This window comes from Scyliorhinus canicula, chromosome 15, assembly GCF_902713615.1.
Source record: "Scyliorhinus canicula chromosome 15, sScyCan1.1, whole genome shotgun sequence".
Classification (NCBI taxonomy): domain Eukaryota; kingdom Metazoa; phylum Chordata; class Chondrichthyes; order Carcharhiniformes; family Scyliorhinidae; genus Scyliorhinus; species Scyliorhinus canicula.
Genome location: NC_052160.1, coordinates 27,383,678 through 27,402,163, shown reverse-complemented (window position 1 = coordinate 27,402,163; position 18,486 = coordinate 27,383,678). Strand labels below are relative to the sequence as shown.

Below are 18,486 nucleotides of genomic sequence, written 5' to 3'. Positions count from 1 at the left end.
CTTCTGGCTCCTGGATCCATCCCCTTACTCGCTCGGCTGTTGCCGCCCACTGGTAGAATTGTAGATTCGGGAGGGCTAGCCCCCCCTGGATTTTGTTTTTTGTAGGACCTTCTTTGGGATCCTAGCATTTTTACCCCCCCCCCCCCCATACGAACGCCATGATAAGTTTGTCCAGCACTTTGAAAAAGGCCTTGGGGATGTAGATCGGAATGGATCTAAACAGGAAGAGGAACCTGGGCAGTACGTTCATTTTGATCGCCTGGACTCTCCCCGCGAGGGAGCGTGTTCCATCTTTGCAGGTCCTTTTTTACTTCCTCCGTCAGGCTGGTGAGGTTCCATTTGTGGATCCCTTTCCAGTCATGGGCTATTTGGATCCCCAGGTAGCGGAATTTGTGTCGGGCTTGTTTCAATGGCAGCCCCTTTAGTGCTGCCCCCCCCCCCCCCCCCCCCACTTGCGGGTGTACTGGGAAGATCTCGCTTTTGCTCATGTTGAGTTTGTAGCCCGAGAAGGCTCCAAACTCTTTCAGGAGTGCGATGATTCCATCCATGCTGCTTTGTGGGTCCGAGATGTAGAGGAGCAGATCATCTGCATAGAGTGAGACTCTATGCTCTCTGCCTCCCCTACCATATCCCTTCTTAACCGCTGTATCCAGCTACTACCTTAAATACCAGTTTTCACAGTAGCTTCAATGCAGTGTTAATGTCAGCCTACTTGTGACAGTAATAGGATTACAACACGCACCGGTCCTCAGTGCTTCCCAGGGTCCTGCCGTTCATCATGTATTCTCTTGCCTTGTTTGTCTTGCCCAAGTGCATCACCTCACACTTATTTGGATTTATATTCCATTTGCCACTGATCAGCCCATCTGACCAGACTGTCGATATCCTCCTGCAACCTAAAGCTACCCTCCTCACTATTTACCACCCCGTCAATTTTCGTATCATCCGCAAACATACTGATCAACCCTCTTGGATTCATGTCTAAATGATTTCTACAAACCACAAACAGCAAAGGCCCGAACACTGGTTCCCTGCAGGACCCCACTGGACACAGGCTTCCAGATTGAAAAACACCCCTCGACCATTACCTGTGCTTCCTGCCACTCAGCCTATTCTTGATCCCAAAAAAATTTGCCAAACTTCCTTGGATCTCATGGGCTCTTACCTTCGCTATCAGTCTCCCATGTGGACCTTATCAAAAGCCTTGTGAAGTCCAAGTAGATTTATCTAATTTTTTTGCGGATCACATAAGATTTTGTATCCATTGGAAATTCAGCAGGTAGCCAGACATTTCAACTCAAAATATCAAACACTAGATTCCCTTCCAACCATCTCTGCTGTTCTTTCACAAAGGTGATAATTTGAGCCTAGATGGCTAAGGGCCTCCTGCATGCAGGCAAAATGGCCAGATAATTCCTTCCCATAAAGTGCACATCCAAGCATGGATCACAGGAAACCAATCACAGGTGGAACTGAAGTTTTTGGGGTATTGAACAATATTGGACAGAGTTTTAATGTTGTAAAGGCTTACAGGTACTGCAGGAAAATATTGACATACAAAAATGTATTTCCCCAGACATAGACCTTGATGTAAGAGTTCTCAAGAGTATTATTTTAAAAAATAAATTTAGAGTACCCAATTAATTTTTTTCCAATTAAGGGGCAATTTAGCGTGGCCAATCCATCTACCCTGCATATCTTTGGGTTGTGGGGGGGGGGGGGGGGTGGGGGGCGAAACTCACGCAAACACGTGTGTGCAAACTCTGCACAGACAGTGACCCAGGGCCGGGATCGAACCTGGGACCGTGGTGCTGTGAGGCAGCAGTGCGAACCAGTTCTCAGAGTATTATGAAACTGAATGTTGTGATCCATTCATCAATTTTAATAAAGGATTTTGCTGTTTATTAGGAAAAACTATAAAAAATGTACTTGCCTTGAGATCCTGGCATTCTATTTATGATCTGATTTGGCACATTTGGCATAGACAAGGGCCCATCTAAAATAAAACAAAAAACTGTTGTCAGATTACACATACCCAAAGGCTCATCTTCCAAAAGTATTTCTTATATAAAACATCTACGAGAAGCAGTAAAATATAACTAACGGATAACCCTGGCTAAAAATCAGTAATGGCATTTGTGTGCAAATAATGTAGGATTTTTCTCAATTACCTTTAAGGACTAAGGAGAAATTCTGCAGAATATTCCCATGGTGATTCACAGATACAGTTAAGTCCATTTAAGAACAGTTTGTAAATATGTGAAAACCAAATAAACTGTTTATATAGGTGTTCATTTTCCACAAAGGGAGGATGTACTCCCTTATGTGGGTAAAATCTACCAGCAAAATCCCCAGGTCAGGTCTTCAGTGCTGTCACTACAGCAGTATATTATCCTCCCAACTGCATTGTCTTCAAGGATCTCAGATACTTCTGATTTAAAGAGGCAACTTACGTTCTTTCCCTAAAGGAGTGTGGCAGGATGAAGGGTCAGGGTAGAAAGGATGCTTAAGTTAAAAAAGTGAGAAGTTAGCTATCAGTTTAACCATTTTGCATTGCTCATTTATTTGGAAAATGGTGGAAATGGATTAAATAATATTGGACGACAGAGGGCATTCTTCATAAATGATACTGGAATGGAAATATACACCACTGTTAGATCCATAAACTGGTGCTCATTATCTTGTACAGTAGCCTGGCAGACAGTCATTTGAAAGTTCCTTCAGATCTTCCCCATGAGGGCGGCACGGTGGCGCAGTGGTTAGGACTGCTACCCCACTGCGCTGAGAACCCGGATTCGATCCCAGCCCCGGTTCACTGTCCATGTGGAGTTTGCACATTCTCCCCGTGTCTGCATAGGTCTCACCCCCATAAACCCAAATGATATGTAGGGTAGATAGATTGACCATGCTAAATTGCCACTTAATTGAAAAAAAAAAGAATTGGGTACTCTAAATTGAAAAAAAATCTTCCCAAAATTCAAAGTTGAATTCAAGGTGTTTTGGTTCATTGATCCCACATGCCAGATGCTAATGGGACTGTACTTTCATGCTATTTTGTTTTGATTGTTAGTGCAGGAGGAACCTAAAGTCAATGTGATGCATTGTGATTCCGCTGCTCATATTTAATGTTCGTTATATTTACAGATCAATTTCTCGCAGTTTATTGCCTTAGCCACTGTCTAATGCCAAATATATTGGCATTAGAAGCCATTTGCCAGACTGCCATGGGAAGCAGAGGGAAATCATACGATAAAACTCACATCCACAGTTATAATGGTTTCGTTTAACCGGTGAGATTCAATACATTGACGAAGATTTCGGGGAATTAACTCAAGGTCATAGGATTTACTGATGCAGATATCTACAACTCTAAACCCACAAAAAAAATTTGGTGCAAGTTCCCAAAAATGCATCGCCCTGTTCTTAGAACAAGGAAGATGTCAGCCATGATTCCAATTCTTGATTGCTACCAAATGGCTTAAACTGAGAAGTAGATCATCTCAAAATCACAAGTTAGGAGTGAGATGGAATACTCGCCATCTGAAAGTGTAAGTGCAGCGGTAACAACTTGGCACCACCCAAGACAAAGCCGCCTGCTTGGTCGGCACCCTCTTCTTCACAGGTCCACAGTAGCAGCAGTGTCTACTGTTCATAAGTTGCACCACATCAACTGGTCATCACTTCTGTGATAGCACCTTCCAAATCTGTGGCCTCTACCATCAAGAAGGACTAGGGTAGCATGCACATGGGAACATCACCACCTGCAGGTTTCCCTCCAAACCTCATCCCACCCTAACTTGGAACTATATTGCTGCTCCTTAACTGTCGCTGGGTCAAAATCCTGAAACTCCCTCCCCAACAGAACTGTGGGCATACTGCACCACATAGACAGCAGCAGTTCACCACCTCCTTCTCAAGGGCAATTGGGGATGGGAATTAAAAAATAAATAAATTTAGAGTACCCTAATTCATTTTTTCCATTTAAAGGGCAATTTAGGATGGCCAATCCACCTACCCTGCACATCTTTGGGATATGGGGGTCGAAACCCACACAAACATGGGGAGAATGTGCAAATTCCACACGGACAGTAACCCAGAGCCAGGTTCGAACCTGGGACCACGGCGCCGTGAGGCAGCAGTGCTAACCACTGTGCCACCGTGCTGACATTGGGATGGGAAATTAATACTGACCAGTGATGCCACGAACAAAAAAGAAAATCAGTAGGAAATGAAGCAAGGACGAGACTGAGGATGGCTATGATGGCGGAGCAGCCTGACAGTTTTCAGGTTGTTGAATAAAAATGTCAGAGGAGCCACTGAGTTGCTGGTATCTTGGAACCATACAGTTGAGTGGGGCACTGTCCTTCGGAAGGGAAGGGGAAAACGATAAGAGATTCATTTGGGATGAGTTATTGGGTCAAAGGGTCATCAGCAAACACGACTAGATTTTTGGAGTTACAGATTAAAAAATTGCATTAAAGTAATAATAATAATCTTTATTGTCACAAGTAGGCTGACATTAACACTGCAATGAAGTTACTGTGAAAAGGCCCTAGTCGCCACATTCCAGTGCCTGTTCGGGTGCACAGAAGGAGAACGACCCAAGCCGGGAATCGAAGCCGGGAAGCAACAGTGCTAACCACTGTGCTACCGGGCCAATCACTACAAGATTTTAATGCTGTTTCTCTTTTGGTTTCAGATTTTAATGCTGTTGATTTGCTCTGCCTGAAAGGCATTCTTCCAGCACTTATCATAGTGACTTCATAATCTTCCATTTGACTTGAATTTGACTTTAAAGTCCTTTAAATGACCAGCGATCTTCCGTATCAGCTATTAAAGGGAATAAGAAACCTGCCAGTACCTGAAGCTAAAATAGTTAACAATATATGTCTAATTTCAGATTCCCTTGTGAAAACTAAGTTTATAATTCTGAATCGGCATCTTAAAATGTTTTTATTGTCGAAATTCCACAACTCATTTTTATATAGACTGAGATATGAAAAAAGGAGAGTAGTATGTAAACTGCAATTGATGAAATTAGAGCTCATTGAGAAGTTGACAAAAGTTATAGGGAAATCCTGAAAATGGAGAGGAGAAGAAAACATATTTTTAAAAACTTAATTCCTGATGCAAATATAGGTTTTAACAAAGTACAGCTGTATTCCATTTCCACAGCATCTTTCACAAATCTAGGATGTCCCAAAGCTCAATTGCTAGATGGATGGAAAATGAGAGTTCAATTTGGTACCGGCTAAGGTAGTTCTTGGGGCCTACCTCGTTGCCTTGCCCCACTGATACCTTTGCATAAGCCAGTATTAGCAAGCCTTGGACAACGAGGACACTACATGCAGCGAGAGAGAGACAAAAAAATGGGAGAGTGCTTGACCACTAATAATGTACTTTTGAAGTGCAGTCACTGTTGTAACGTAGGCAAATGTGGCACCAATTGGCACACAGCAAGCTCTCACAAAAAGTAATGACCAGAAATAGAGCGCATTCTTAAAATGAGAGCTCTGCCACTGAGTATAATCAGGAAGAACTTTTCCCTCAAGAGCAGTAGAAATCTGCAGCTCACTCCCCAAAGGAGTGATGGCTCAATTGAAATTTTCAAGACTGGAATCAAAACATTTTTTGGGGTATCAAGGAATATGGAGCAAAGGAGGGTAAATGGATTTGAGATACATATTAGCCATGAGTTAACTGAATGGCAAATATTCCTGAAGGATGAGTAGCCTTCTGTCCCATGACATTGATGAGGGATAAATATTGGCCAGGACACCTGGAGAACCACCCCCGATCGTCTTCAAATAATGCTTTGGAATTGTTTACATTTATCTGGAAGGACAGGTAGGGTCGGTTTAAAGTCTCATCCAAAATAAGACACCTCTGACAATGCAATATGCCCTTAAAATAAATTTCAGCCCGAACTATGTACTCAAAAGTTCTGGAATGGAGCTTGAACCCACAATTTTTTGACTCCAGGCAAGAGTGCCACCACCGATCCAAAGCCGACTGATAGTTTTTGAAGCGCTTGCTTTATGAACACTAGCATTTGTTGCAAGTGAAATATTATAGTGTGTTCACCACACAGCAAATATACTTACTAGGTGGTCGTACAGGCTGTACTTGAGCCATACCTGGCGCCTGAGACATGCCAGGTGGCTGGCCACCCGGTCCTGTCAAGGTACCCTGGTTTGGCAACATTCCCTGCTGCTGTTTTTGAAGCCGAGAGCGTCTTTTTTCCTCCAGCTCTTTTTGAATCTTGTAAATCTTCTCTGCTAGTAGGTGATAGTATTCATCCTAAACAGAGGCAAATAGAACATCAAAACTTAATAAATGTTCCTCCCAATTACTGCTTTACAATTCCAGCTACTCTCTTTGCTTAGGCTGTTATTTTCTACTTAGCATACTATCATTCGGTTTAGTTTTACAAGTCATGGGGTGCGATGAGCTGGAGCTAAATTAAAAGGCATCAACCTCAATGCAACTTGACCTCAATACATTGGAAAACATATCACCAGCCACCAACTAGCTGTTTATCAAGGTCAGCATTGATCTGATTTTGGATCAGAGATGGATGATTGATGACATTGAATTGATAATTGGAAAGACAATGGTTGCAAATCTTATGTTAGTTGAAGAAACATTTGTGACTTTTATTAAAGAACATAATTTGTAGAAATGAAAACTGATTAGCATATTCATGCTTGGAACCTTAGGGGAAACTTTCTTGGCATGTGTACACCAATAGTGCCCACAGCCTGTGATTTTCTGTGTGTTGACATTAATGTGCAGAAAATCATGGACCAGGGATTTCCCAAAGCAGAAGAACTGTTCCACAGCTCCATAACACACATGCTACAAAGCTTTTCAAGCAGATGCTTTAATGTGCAAAATTACAGAGCTTGTGGTATTCCACAACTGAAGTACCAAACTATTGCCCAAATGCAAATACTGTTTGCTTTCCCCGCACCTCCCAAACATCTTTTGATAAATGAATGACACATTCATGTATTTTGTTGGAATATCAAAAATCTAAGCTGACGTGTAGGATGGGATTCTACCATGGACTCCAGTACACTAAAACCACCATAAAACCCTAACCCTATATTGTAAGAAAGTGAATGGAATGTTAGAGGCATCTGTGGTCTCTAATACAATCACAAATTATTTGTGCCCTCGTCACTTTTAGAGACACTATTCAAAGCATCATATTAAATAGTATTTTTCCCTATATCCTTTTTATGTTTCTCTTCCCAGGTCCATACTCCATAGAATTGTGAGGTGCCCTGCATTTAACACAACTTAATAGAACATGCAACATATACTCCTGACAAGAGTCTGCAAGGATTTACTGTGTTTTCTGAAGTCTGAGTCATTTATTACCATTACATTATATAATAGGAAAACATAAGAGAAGCACTCCAAAATGTTCAACAGGTAAAGGCCAAAAAGAAAACAGGCATTTATTGGGTTCAATCCCTGATATCTGCTGAGCTGCTCTCATTACCTGAGGCACCTACTTGCCGAGACTTAACAGTACCTCAGAGGTGGAATGGACAAGAGGAGAGTGAAGGAAAATGAGAATGCACATATGTGGGTATCAGTACAATCAGGATTAGGCTCGATTCTGATGCTCCTTGTAGTGAATTAGCCTGACACTAACAGTTGAAGTTCATAGTAATATGAATGAGTACGAAGCTGAGTTTATGGAACCCGTGGAATCATATCCCCCAATGAGACACCTTCTGGAGAGATGTTTTCTAGAGAGGAGGTGAAAGGAAGTAGAGAATGGGAGATGGGAGAGAGAAAGGAGGAATAACCTGGACATTAATATATACATATTTGTTCAGAATAGTCTAATTTATTTTATGGCTAAGAGCTAGCTAATTTTACTTGATGCATCTAGAAAACTTTTTGGATTCTTTTTGCTCCAGAGAAACATAGACCTCACGGGACAACTAAATTAAGTCCTGCAGAGTAGTTGAACTAAATTAGGAACACAACTAGAAAATGAAGGAGATGCACAACAGATTAAGCTGTGTCTGAAAGAGAATTATTACTTCAGGTGGATACACTTCATTAAAACTGTTCTGGTAAACTGTCTCCAGTAACCCACCTTATTTATGGACTAATGTGTACTTCCACCATTGTCTATCTAAATTTGAGATTTCCACTAACATTTGTCTTTTAATCAGCATGAAGTATTGGGGGAGAAACCGATTAAATGTTACAGTTTTAAAATTAAGATTCAGCACAAGCCTCGGAACCACTAAGCCCAAGGTCACAAATTGCAGAGTTTATGAACAATGAATTACAGGTACGGAACCTCAAATACGGAAACTCCGGGACCGAGACCATGTTGGATTTCAGATTTTGCCAGATTTCAGGTCGAACATTCAGGCCAAGCCCGGTTAGGTGGGGTCAAGGGTTGCTTGGAGCGGAGCAAAGTGGCAAAGACGGTGCCTGGTCTGGAGCCAGACCATATGCATATGCTTCAATGTTCAAAAACATTTATGGAACTTTGTGGTATTCCACAACAGAAATACCAACTATTGGTCAAATGCGAATACGGTTTGCTCCCTTCCACCTCATTCCCCGTGTATCTTTTGGTAATGAATACCCAATTCATCTATTTTGTTGGAATATCAAAAGCTTAAGCTGAAGTGTAGGATTGCAGCACCTAGCTGAATTGTCTAGGTAAATTTATAAAAAATGTTTCAAAATTTCAATTAAAACTAATGGAACAATTGTTAAATTTTCAAACATCTCCACATTTTGGAAAGCCACATTTAAGAAATACAAGCCGTAGCATCATTTAAAATTAACATAAACTACTCCAATGTGTTCTGGAGATGGATATTGTCATGTGAGATTATCTTTAAGAAATGGGTGTTTCAGAAATGTACCTTTAAAAAATGGGTGTTTATCAGTGATGTCAGAGTGTGGGTGGAGCTGGGCTGCCTGTCAGCTTTTTACTTTCATTTTAGGCTGTTTGCTAAAACTAAACAGGCTGTTTTAGTTTCATTTTCAGTGTTGCGCTGAAGCCAGACAAAGCAGGTGTACTGTTGATACCTGTGTCATGAAATGATCTCTTGATCATTTGGTGAATTCAGAATTATAAATGTTTTCAGTAGTGAATGTAAACCTGATGTGCTTCTGTTAAAAGGCTTTTCCTTTGTCTTCTGGATCTTGTTTGGGAAGTTATTAAGGATTACTTAGCGTTGTATTCTTTGGGGGTTGTATTTGAATTAATGGTTGCTAAGATGTTTACTGTATGTTTTAAAAAGGTTAACTTGAGTTCATAGAATAAACATTGTTTTGCTTTAAAAAATACTTTTCCATTTCTGCTGTACCACACCTGTAGAGTGGGCCGTGTGCTCCCCATACCACAATCTATTAAAACTTGTGGGTCAGGTGAACTCCATGATACACTTTGGGGTTCTCTGAACCCTGGCCCATAACAATATCATGGTCATGACTTGAAGAGACAAAACTAAGATATCCACTATGAGGACATCTTCTAATATATCCTGTACTCCAGTCAAGCAAGGAGCACTTTAAACTTTTAGAAACCACCCTTCCAACATGTAGGTATTCTAAATTTAATTTAAACTTAAATAAATCATTCCCTAGCTTTGTGCTTATATGAACCATTTCTCACAATAAATTTCAAACACAGCCTCTCTACATCTGAAGACCAATTTAAAGTCTAAATTGACAAACACCCACCAGACCCAGTGTCAATGCAAAATAAATTGCTACCACCTTCTTGACGATACCAACTGGAATTTGCAGAGATCTTATGCCCCAAACTACAGCTTTAATGTTAATAAAGAAAATACGAGTAAACCAAAGTGGAATTTAAGCATAAACCAGCAAACTTCTGGAGTGTTTAAGACAAATCGTAGAACTAAACAAAATTTCAAATTCCTGATCTATTATATTAACACTATAAATTAAACCTGGAAAGGAAAATGTTGAACATAAAAAAATATCGGAGTAGACCATTGAACACCAGTCTGCACTTTAACCTCAACTCCAGCTTCCTGCACTTTCCCCAAATCCTTTGATTCCCATAGTGCCTTAAAATCTAACATTCCAGTCTTGAATATACCCAACGACAGATCGTCCATGGCCAATAGAGAATTTCAGATTCACACCCATTTGAGTCAAGATACCTCTCACCTCAGTCCTAAAAGGCCAATCCATTTTTCTGGTTGCCAAGGTGTGATGTTTGATGTGCCTCAGAGATCAGTGCTGGGACCTCATCCATTAACAATTTATATAAATGACCTAGATGAAGGGACCAGCTCGATTTGCTGATGACAATAATAATATGATAATAATCACTTATTGTCACAAGTAGGCTTCAATGAAGTTATTGTGAAAAGCCCCTAGACGCCTGTTCGGTGACGGCGGTACGGGAATTGAACCAGCGCTGCTGGCCTTGATCTGCAATACAAGCCAGCTGTTTAGCCCACTGTGCTAAACCAGCCCCTGACAAAACAATAGGTAAGTAGTAAGATGTAATGGGGACATCGGCGGATACAAAAAGATATGGATAAGTTAAGTGAGTGGGCAAAGACCTGGCATTTGGAGTATAATGTGGGAAAGTATAAAATTGTCCATTTTAACAGGAAAATTTAAAAAACATATTATCTAAATGGTGAGAGATTGCCAAGCTGTGAGGTGCAGAGGGATCTGGGTGTCCTAGTGCATGGATCACAAAAGGCTGGTATGTAGGTACAGCAGGCAATTCAGAAAGCTAATAAAATCAATCATTTATTGTAAAGGGAATTGAATGCAAAAGTCGGGAGGTTATGCTTCAGCCCTACAGCGCATTGGTGAGACCATATTTGAAGTACTGTGTACAGAATTGGTCTCCTGATTTAAAGGAAGGATGTAAGTGCATTAGAAACAGCTCAGAGAAGATTTATTAAACTAATATTAGGGATTAGTTGGGGGGAGGAGGGGTGGGGAGGCTGCCTTATGAGGAAAGGTTGGACAGGTTAAGCTTGTATCTGCTGGATGTTAGAAGAGTAAGAGGCGCCTTGAACGAAACATCCAAGCAGTCTTGACAGGGTCGATGTGGAGAAGATGCTTCCTTTTGTAGGAGAAACTAGTACTCGGGGCCACTGTTTAAAAGTAAGGGGTTGTCCATTTAGGACTGAGATGAGGAGAAGGCATTTCTCTCAGAAGTTTGAGAGTTTTTGGAACTCTCTTCCTCAAAACTAGGTGGAAGCAGAATCTTTGAATATTTTAAAGGCAGTGGTAAACATAATTGATAAGCAAGGGGGTGAAAGGTTATCAGAGGTAATTGGGAATTTGGAGCTGAGATTGCAATCAGATCAGCAATGATCTTATTGAATGGCTGAGCAGGCTCAAAGAGTTGAGTGGCCTACTCTTGCTCTCAATTCATACATATGTTCGTGTCTTTTACCACACACCTGGGTCTGGACTCTTCAGCCATGGGAAACTCTGTACCAGCATCTACCCATGCAGCCCCTCGAACATTTTGCATCTTTCAATTAGATCTTTAATTTTTCTGAACTCGAGGGAATATAGGCCCATTCCATTAAATCTCTTCTCAAACGACAACCCTTTCATCTCCGGAATCAGTCCAATGAACCTTCATTGCACTCCCTCTACAGCAGAACCTGCTTCTTTCAGTACAGTCGCAGCCTGACTTGCTGAGTGTTTCAAATTTCTGTTTTTATTTCAGATTTTTAGCATGAGTAGTATTTTGCATTTCCTATGAATTCAACTGCTCACTGATACATTTCATTTCTGAACTTTAAAATGCTCATTATCCAGAATCATATTGAAACCACTTTTGCATGTTACAAAGGGAATATGTGCATATTTTGAAAATTAACAAGGTCTTTCGATGCTGCTAGTTCCATACCTGTCAGTGGCTGGAATGCTATTTCATGGAATTCGACATACCAGCGAGGGGGGTTGGGATGGGGGGAGTTTAGTTTCCAAATGGAGAAATTTTGTACTTGTTGCATGGATTACAACTTTAGGATTTAAAGAAAATTAAACCAAAATTTCAAGATTCTGCTAAGCACTGAAAAATATTTATTTATCTTTAACAAAATGAATCTAACTTACTCTCTGCCAAATTGTGTTCATTTTGTCAGCATGTTTGGGGGTGGGAAATAAAGCAAAAGTCAAACAGGTTTTCACACAAACAACCTATGCTAGTTTTAGGGAACACGGAATTACTTCCATTCACCTTAGACAACTAAGTAGTCATGGTATACAACAGGTTCCTACCAACCACATGTTAGTGATCACAACTTAATTAAGAAGTAAACTTCAAAAAATAAGATGAAACAAGGCAAGTCTTCAGGACACAGGTAGTACAGGAGTGGTCATTTTAAATAAAGCAAGAATAAACCAAGGCCCCTGTTCAATTTCATGACGCTAACAATCCAGTGTGTATGTGATCCTAATGAGGCTTAATTAAATAATTTATTCATAGGCTAGCCCTCGGGTCAACTACATCAGTTCTTGGAATAACAGAAGAAGTTCGAAAGTACCTGTTGGTATTAGTAAATACTGTCAAAAATACAGCAGGGAATCACATTAAAGCTGTTAATTAGGAGACATCTTTAGTTCAATGCAACAATAAGCAGAGTAGGGCCACTTAACTGAAGGATGAGACCCTCAGCTCTTGGTCCACAGGCTAATTACATGCAATGCCCTTGTTACACACCGGTTTTTGTCATTACAACATGATTAGATGATTTTGATTTAATTATTTGAGGCTGTGTTCTGGTACTCAAAGGTAGCAGCTCAGTATGGATTTAGATGGTTCACCTCTCCTGCAAAGAAGATTCAGTGGTGTAAGGAGTTAACATCATATCAGGTATTTGACTAATTCACCAAGCTGCCCAAGAATGGGAATTCAAAGCAGTGTGCTCACTTGGACCAACCAGAACACTTATGATATTGCTTAGTCTTAGCTGAGCACCTCAAAGTAAGTTAGAAACTGGAGATGTACAACAGATCCTTCAGTATCTGATGAGTAATAATTCTGATGAGTAATAATTTCAGGCAGAACCTTTTGCCAAAATTCTCCATCCTAAATATTAACCTCGTGATATTGATGGACAAGCTGTGCATCTGTTTCGAGTTCATATTTCCAGCATATGCAGTTTTCTTCCTTATTTTGAAATGCGGCATTTAACAGCATTGTTTGCAATGATGGAAAAAGTGGTAAAGTTCATTTTGGTGAGAATACGAACCCTGCTGTTAGCAGATTCATACATATCTCCTTCCACTTTCCGAGCATATGCCACAAGGTTTTCCATGCGACGATCCTTCAGTGCTGCTGGGTCAGGGGTTGGAAATATGGCTTGCACACTGTGGAAAATAGGACATATGGATTAATAACCAACTTCCTATTCAATTTAATCATGTAATCTTTAATGATGTTGGTTTGAGGGATTAATATTGGCCAGGACATGGGGGAGAACTCCATTGCTCTTTTTGGAACAGTGCCATGGGATCCTTTACCAACATCAGGGGTGGCGATGGCATAATGGTATTGTCACTGGTATTCCAGAGACCCAGGGTAAACCTCTGGGGACCTGCATTCAAATCCCACCATGGCAGATGGTGAAATTTGAGCTCAATAAAAAATCTGGAATTAAAAGTCTAATGACTAATGAAACCATTGTTGATTGTCATAAAATCACATCTGGTTCACTAATATATTTTAGGGAAGGAAATCTGCTGTCCTTACCTGGTCTGGCCTACATGTGACTCTGGATCCAATGTGGTTGACTCTTAAAATGCCCTCTGAAATGGCCACTCGATTCAAGGGCAATTAAGGATGACCAATAAATGCTGTCCGAGCCAGAGATGCCCACATCCCATGAATGAAAAAAAAACACTCTCCAACCCAATAGGCCAGACAGTTATACCCTCTCTTAACTATAGACATTGAAAGTGCCACAATATTTTGATGGTGATAATGGTACTTGCTTGTAAGATACTGTTGTGTTTAGCATTCAATAGTGCTTCTGCTAGAGATTTTCAATCAGATTGTACACCACTTCACACCTATTTTTAATTTATATTTTACACATACGTTGGACCCAACTCAGATTTTTATCAATTCAGTTTGACTAAAACATTAGTCTTACAAGTACAATGCAAACAAATGAAGTGTTATTGGAGGAGGATTACAGAGTAATTTATGGCCTTGCACTGAGTGGAAATGTCTCGAATCTTTTCCACTAATGACAAATACTCACAGCTTATGAACCAGGTGATTGCGCAGATCCTGAGTTACATGTTCATGCCATGGTTTTCGTACAGCACTAGTGGAAGGTGCTGCAGTCGGCAACGTGCCAATGCTACCAACATTTGAGCCATCGCTCATCATTTGACTAAAAAAAAGCATGCAAACAGGAGTTATTTAAAAAGAATTTGATGATACTGCTATTTATAAATCTCAATTTTTAAAATGATGGAATGGCTGCAGCACAGAAGGTGATCATTTGGCCCACTGAGTTCATGCCAGCTCTCTGAGCAATTCAGCTAGTCCCACTCCCCTGCCCTTTTGCCCATAATCTTACAAATTTTTTATCTTCCACTGGTTATTCAACTTCCTATCGAAAAATAGGAAGATAGCATAGGAGGGGGACAGGCAAAGCACTAGAGAGAGCAGGGAGGGGAGAGGCAGAGCGACAGAGCACGGGACAAGAAGAGCGTCAGACAGCATGGGAGGGTGTGGCAGCGCAGAGAGGGCAAGCTTTTTTTCATTAAAAGCAGCGTTCCAACATTTAGTCAAAAGTAAAGTAGTCAAAATATGTAACTTTGCAGATCCAGTTCACATTTTTGTAATGTCTATTGCGATACAGGACTGACACAAACTAAATAACCATACTATGCTGCTAGTAAAAATTAGGATTTCTTACTTTGGTGTACCAAGGGAAGGTGGAAGAGCAGAGTCAATCAAGTTTGACGGATCAGGGGTTGGAACACCCATCCCTCCTACCACATTCATCTGGTTCGTACCTGCCGTGAGGAAGGAGTAGTCAGTAAAGCAGTGCCAATTCATAACCCAAAAAGCTCAACTTTCCAGTTATACCCCACTGTTGTCACCTGGATGAACATTACAAATATTTTCCCAAAATAAAATGCATAATCAGAAACTGAAAGAATATATTTCAAACTGGAATATGATGTCTTGTAATTTTGGAGATCTGGTGGTACTCAGGGTGGTTTTGCAAAGGGGGAGGTGTGGGTTTAAACATCCTGGGGGAAAAAAATCTCAACACAGTACGGTAGTACAGTGGTTAGCACAGTTGCATCACAGCTCCAGGGTCCCAGGTTCAATTCCCGGCTTGGGTCACAATCTGTGCGGAGTCTGCACGTTCTCCCCGTGTCTGCATGTGCTTGTTCCGGGTGCTCCGGTTTCCTTCCACAGTTCAAAGATGCGCAGGTTAGGTGGATTGGCCAGGCTAAATTGCCCTTAGGGTGGTCTTTCCAAGAGCCAATGCAGACTCGATGGGCCGAATAGCCTTTATCTGCACTGTAAATTCTATGACACAAAACCAGCCATTTCTCCTTTCTGCAGTTATTTTAAGGCTCTTGCCTAATCTAAACTTGCTGTCAAACAGTATTGTATATCCTGGAACAAAGATTGTTTTTTAATAAAAATTAACAGTAGCACAGAACCATAGAATCCCTACAGTGCAGGGATTCATTACATTCGGTCATTGAGTCTTCACCAACCTTCCGAAAAACCACTCCCCCAGCCTATCCTTGTAACCTCCGCCCATTGATCATGGCCCATCCACCTAACCTGCACATCTTTGGACTGTGGGAGGAAACCGGAGCACCCATGCAGACACGGTGAGAACATGCAAACTCTATACAGACTGTCACCCAAGGCCAGAATCGAACCAGTGTCCCTGGCGCTGTGAGGCAGCAGTGCTTGCCACTGTGCCGTGTTGGTGAGCATCCACAGGCTGCCCTCTTACATGGCTACCTGGTCAGCTGTGGAGGAACCATGGGTAAAACCTTCTCCCCTCAGTTGGAAATGGTCACTGCATGCAAGGCAAAGGAATTTTTACATGAGCTAGAAAGGAGATAGTCCATCGGTTTAGTCTCGCGAGTCCCCCTACTCTTGTATCCTCTCAGCCCGTACATCTTTGCCGAGAGTGGAAACAAGAAATCAGTTCCAAAATCACTGCCACGCTGCTCTTTGGCCTCCAAAACGTCCATTATGGTAACTCTGAGGAAATAAATTTTATCCCTCTTTGTTTAGAAAAAAACCGTAATCTCCACTCAGGGATTGGATTGGATTGGATTTGTTTATGGTCACGTGTACCGAGGTACAGTGAAAAGTATTTTTCTGCAAGCAGCTCAACAGATCATTCAGTACATGGAAGAAAAGGGAATTAAATAAAATTCAAGAAAATACATGATAATACATAATAGGGCAACACAAGATATACAATGTAACTACATAAGCATTGGCATCGGTTGAAGCATACAGGGTGTAGTGTTAAATGAGGTCAGTCAATAAGAGGGTCATTTAGGAGTCTGGTGACAGTGGGGAAGAAGCTGTTTTTGAGTCTGTTCGTGCGTGGTCTCAGACTTCCGTATCTCCTGCCCGATGGAAGAAGTTGGAAAAGTGAGTAAGCTGGGTGGGAGGGATCCTTGATTATGCTGCCCGCTTTCCCCCGGCGGCGGGAGGTGTAGATGGAGTCCATGGATGGAAGGCAGGTTTATGTGATGGACTAGGCGGTATTCACGACTCTCTGAAGTTCCTTGCGGTCCTGGGCCGAGCAGTTGCCATACCAGGCTGTGATGCAGCCCGATAGGATGCTTTCTGTAGTGCATCTGTAAAAGTTGGTAAGGGTTAATGTGGACATGCCGAATTTCCTTAGTTTCCTGAGGAATTATAGGCGCTGTTGTGCTTTCTTGGTGATAGTGTCGACGTGAGTGGACCAGGGCAGGTTTTTGGTGATGTGCACCCCTAGGAATTTGAAACTGCTAACCATCTCCACCCCGGCCCCGTTGATGCTGACAGGGGTGTGCACAGTATTTTGCTTCCTGAAGTCGATGACCAGCTCTTTAGTTTTGCTGGCATTGAGGGAGAGATTGTTGTTGTTACACCACTCCACTAGGTTCTCTATCTCCCTCCTGTATTCGGACTCGTCGTTATTCGAGATCCGACCCACTATGGTCGTATCGTCAGCAAACTTGTAGATGGAGTTGGAACCAAATTTTGCCACGCAGTCGTGTGTGTACAGGGAGTAGAGTAGGGGGCTAAGTACGCAGCCTTGCGGGGCACCGGTATTGAGGACTATTGTGGAGGAGGTGTTGGTGTTCATTCTTACTGACTGTGGTCTGTTGGTCAGAAAGTCAAGGATCCAGTTGCAGAGTGGAGAGCCAAGTCCTAGGTTTTGGAGCTTTGATATGAGCTTGGCTGGGATTATGGTGTTGAAGGCGGAGCTGTAGTCAATAAATAGGAGTCTGATGTAGGAGTCCTTGTTTTCGAGATTACATAGATTACATAGAATTTACAGTGCAGAAGGAGGCCATTCGGCCCATCGAGTCTGCACCGGCTCCTGGAAAGAGCACCCTACCCAAGGTTAACACCTCTACCCTATCCCCATAACCCAGTAACCCCACCCAACACTAAGGGCAATTTTGGACATGAAGGGCAATTTATCATGGCCAATCCACCTAACCTGCACATCTTTGGACTGTGGGAGGAAACCGGAGCACCCGGAGGAAACCCACGCACACACGGGGAGGATGTGCAGACTCCGCACAGACAGTGACCCAAGCCGGAATCGAACCTGGGACCCTGGAGCTGTGAAGCGATTGTGCTATCCACAATGCTACCGTGCTGCCCCGAGATGCTCTAGGGATGAGTGTAGGGCCAGGGAAATGGCGTCTGATGTGGACCGGTTGCGACGGTATGCGAATTGAAGTGGGTCAAGGCATTCCGGGAGTATGGAGGTGATGCGCTTCATGATCAGCCTCTCGAAGCACTTCATTACAACTGACGTTGGGGCCACCGGGCGGTAGTCATTGAGGCATGTTGCCTGGTTCTTCTTTGGTACCGGTATGATGGTGTCTTCTTGAAGCAGGTGGGGACCTCGGAGTGGAGTAGGGATAGGTTAAAGATATCTGTGAATACCTCTGCCAGCTGGTATGCGCAGGCTCTGAGTGCACGACCAGGGATCCCGTCCGGGCCCGTCGCCTTCCGTGGGTTCACTTTCAGGAAGGCCGATCTGACTTTGGAAACTGTGATGGTGGGTATGGGTGAATTATGGGCTGCTGGGGCACTCGACAGCGGATTGTTGGTTACCTGCTCAAACCAAGCATAGAATGCATTAAGTTCATCGGGGAGGGGTGCGCTGCTGCCAGAGATATTGCTCGGCTTCGCTTTGTAGCCCGTTATGTTGTTTAGTCCTTGCCACAACCGCCGAGAGTCTGTCTGTGACT

At 42.2% G+C, this 18,486-nt stretch overlaps 1 protein-coding gene across 6 annotated transcripts in view; it reads right to left on the bottom strand.

The window, feature by feature from the left end:
* LOC119978481 (CREB-binding protein-like) overlaps nucleotides 1-18,486 on the bottom strand; it is a 218,298-nt gene that overhangs the window by 104,481 nt on the left and 95,331 nt on the right. For all 6 annotated transcript variants that reach the window (XM_038820142.1, XM_038820144.1, XM_038820146.1 and 3 more), the window contains exons 7-11: nucleotides 14,937-15,036; nucleotides 14,271-14,405; nucleotides 13,257-13,374; nucleotides 6,105-6,300; nucleotides 1,934-1,996 (exon numbers count right to left, since the gene is read on the bottom strand). In XM_038820142.1, the coding sequence (XP_038676070.1) occupies nucleotides 1,934-1,996; nucleotides 6,105-6,300; nucleotides 13,257-13,374; nucleotides 14,271-14,405; nucleotides 14,937-15,036 (612 nt within the window). The remainder of the gene's footprint in view (nucleotides 1-1,933; nucleotides 1,997-6,104; nucleotides 6,301-13,256; nucleotides 13,375-14,270; nucleotides 14,406-14,936; nucleotides 15,037-18,486) is intronic.